The 3,280-nt window shown below is 26.7% G+C and overlaps 1 protein-coding gene across 2 annotated transcripts in view; it reads left to right on the plus strand.

Moving 5' to 3' along the window:
• LOC101239231 (uncharacterized) overlaps positions 1-1,018 on the plus strand; it is a 45,902-nt gene extending 44,884 nt beyond the window's left edge. For both annotated transcript variants that reach the window (XM_065807290.1, XM_065807291.1), the window contains one exon: positions 272-1,018. In XM_065807290.1, coding sequence (XP_065663362.1) covers positions 272-491 — 220 coding nt within the window. In that variant the 3' untranslated portion in view covers positions 492-1,018. The remainder of the gene's footprint in view (positions 1-271) is intronic.
• Positions 1,019-3,280: the final 2,262 nt, after the last annotated feature.

The following is a 3,280-nucleotide window of genomic DNA, read 5'->3' on the forward strand; positions in this document are numbered from 1 at the left end:
TAAAAAAGTTCAATTTTTAAATGGGAGTTTACATTGCATATGTAAAAAGGAGATATTAAGTATTTATCTATTAAAATATTAACAGATATTAAAAGTAAAAATATTATTTTTTCTTTTATATCAATCAAATAAAACAATTTTTTGTTCTAGCCAATATAATGCAGAAAATCGTGTTATTGAAAACTAATAAATATAAATTACGTCATGTTCTACAAAAACCTTTTTTAAAAATAAAAAAGGACTTTTTAAAGATTTTCTAATTTATTTTTAGATCAATTGGTTCAGTAGTTTTTGGATTGGCTTTTTCATGGTCGTTGGACAACGTTAAGAAGCGTTTAGCTATGGAGAGTAGCCTTGGTTTTCCATTCAACGAATATTTTACTTTCATTCTTATATCAGTTTCTTCAATGTTTGTAATGCTTGCAGCTTTTTTTCTTCCTCAAAGTATTAACCATAAAAAAACATTACGTAAATCAGAAGAAAACAAATAAAATTTATCGATTCCTTTAAGTATGACGTGTGTTTTTCATTGAAGTATTTGACGTGAATAAATTGACCCACGTGTTCGACTACAATATCATAAAACATATAATTTAAATTAGGCATGAAAAACATTAATACTTATGTTCAAAATAAGACAACAATTTTGAGATGTTTATTAAAAAACCTACTTTGTTTTTACTAAAATATCTACTTTGACATATTTTTTTAAAGATTACAAAATTTTTGAAACAGATAAAAATATTAAAAGAATACACTAAAAACAGTTTAAGTATATTTATATAATATCATGTATAAGCATTTTAGTAAAATGTGTTAAATGTTTTTATATTATGTGTGGTTTATGCAACGACGAGGCAAGATTTGCTGATGGTTATTTTATATTTTTGAGACAAATTAATAACTTAAGTGTTTATATTTATTATATAACATTTGATATCGATTGATAAACTTTTTATGTATGTATTTTTGTTTGTCAATTTCAAAACAGATAAAAATAGGCTCTTTGCTAACAAAATTTCAGTTGTGTCATATGACAAAAAAAATGTTAACTATCTACAGGGTTGCCACCAAATCAGTGGAATTCAGCAAAATTTAGATACAATTTTCCTATATTGGACAAAAAAAAATATATATATATATATATATATTTATATGTATGTATATATATATATATATATATATATATATATATATATATATATATATATATATATATATTTTATATATATTTATATGTATATATATATATATATATATATATTTATATGTATATATATATATACACATTGTATATATGTATATACACATTGTATATATGTATATACACATTACATATATATATATACATATATATATATATATATATATATATATATATATATATATATATATATATATATATATATACATATACATTAGGGCTTCTCATTTCCCGCAATTTTCAAATCCCGGGATTCCGGGATAAAAAATTTTGTATTCCCGGGATCCCGGCAATTTTTTATAAGCACAAATTAAAAGAAAAAATTATCTTATAAATATAAAAATAACACAAAAATCAGTTTTAATTCAAGATCATAAACAAAAAATACAAAATAATTATGAAAATAAAATAAACAAAATAAAAACAAACTTCATGAAAGTTATTATAATTAATTATTTTTAAAAAAGTTTTTTAAAAAGCACAAATAATTAATAGAGTTATCACTTAATAATGACCGCATTTTTGTGACAAATAGACCAGCAGCAGAAAAAGCTCTTTCAGATTCAACCGAAGTCGATGGGATGGTTATTAAAGCATTAAATAATTTGTCCAAATTACTGGTGCGCTTTCCGGTAATTTCGAAAATATTCATTTCTTTTATGATGTTTTTAACATCATAGGAAATGTATTCTGCACTCTCGATTCGTGTTACATTCAAAATTGCATCATCCAATTTCTGTTGGAGGTTAGAAGACCTAGTTAAGTGAATTGGCTCTTCCAACATTAAAGCACCAGCCTCATCATCACTACTATTAATTATTTCTTCGATATCAGCAGAAGTACTTCTTGCGCCAGTATCCGAATCCGAAATAAAAAGTTTAGCAAATAATTTCTTAGCTGTAGAATATAATGCAGATTTAGAAGGCAATGTCATTACCGAATCTATTTCCGATGGATATTGATAATTTTTCGGATTATTTAAATATTTTACTAAACCAACTAAATTTTTATTCCGTCGTTCGACTACTCTCTGTCGCACAGATTGAAGCATTTTAGAAGAAAAACTATTTTTATTCTTGCTCAAGTCATCCAATATGAATAATAATACACCCTCTGCTTCAAGTAGTGAGGCGTTTCTTCGGCCAAGTCTTTCAATGCCAATTTTTAGTGGTTGCAACGCCGTTATTACAACGTTAATTAGTAAATATTCTTGCTCCGAAATGTTGTCAATATTAAGAGTTCGCAATTTTAAGTCCATTAAGGCTTTCAATATACAAGTTTTTAAGGCAATAAATCGTTCGAGCATTGCAAGAAGGCTGTTCCACCTTGTTTTTACATCCAGTATCAACTTAAGTTCTTTATTGTACTCAATTCTAACGTATTTTTGGAGAATTTCATTTTTAAGTGATGATTTACGAAACATTCGCACCATTTTTCAGACTTTCTGAATTATTTGAGCAATACTAACATTATCTTGTAGCTCATCATTGAATTCTACGTCTCTTAAATTAAATAAATCGCCGTATTGACTTGATTGACAATCAAATGAAGTTACATACTCGCTGTCGATCTCTTCATTCTCGTTCTCACTCTCATCATCTTCACTATTATTGTCTTCTTCCAGATTTTGACTATCAAATTCGTTATGCTCACTATCTGATGCATCTAAAATTCTAGCTTTTTTGTAGAGAACATCACAAACTGATAAATGCAGACCATGTGCATAACATAATTGGTGCTCAATACCGCTTAATCTTCCAAATTTTTTCATAACTGATGCACCGTCAGTTACACTAGAAATTATATGGTTCTTTGTAGATAAATTAAATTCCGATAATTTAGTTTCAACCATATCAACTATTTTTTCCGCAGGAAGTGCACCGAATATTCTTATCATGCCCAGGTTCCAAAACTTAGTTAAGGAATGCACATTTATATTCATATAGCGACGGTTTTTTAACGAAGTGTATTCGTCCATCGAAATAGAGAATCTTGCGCCATCTGAAATTAGCATAGTCATTTCCTTAATCACAACTTGTTTTGCTAAATGATATTGGCTTTTTACCATACTCATAA

This window comes from Hydra vulgaris, chromosome 10 (genome assembly GCF_038396675.1).
Source record: "Hydra vulgaris chromosome 10, alternate assembly HydraT2T_AEP".
In the NCBI taxonomy this organism is placed as follows: domain Eukaryota; kingdom Metazoa; phylum Cnidaria; class Hydrozoa; order Anthoathecata; family Hydridae; genus Hydra; species Hydra vulgaris.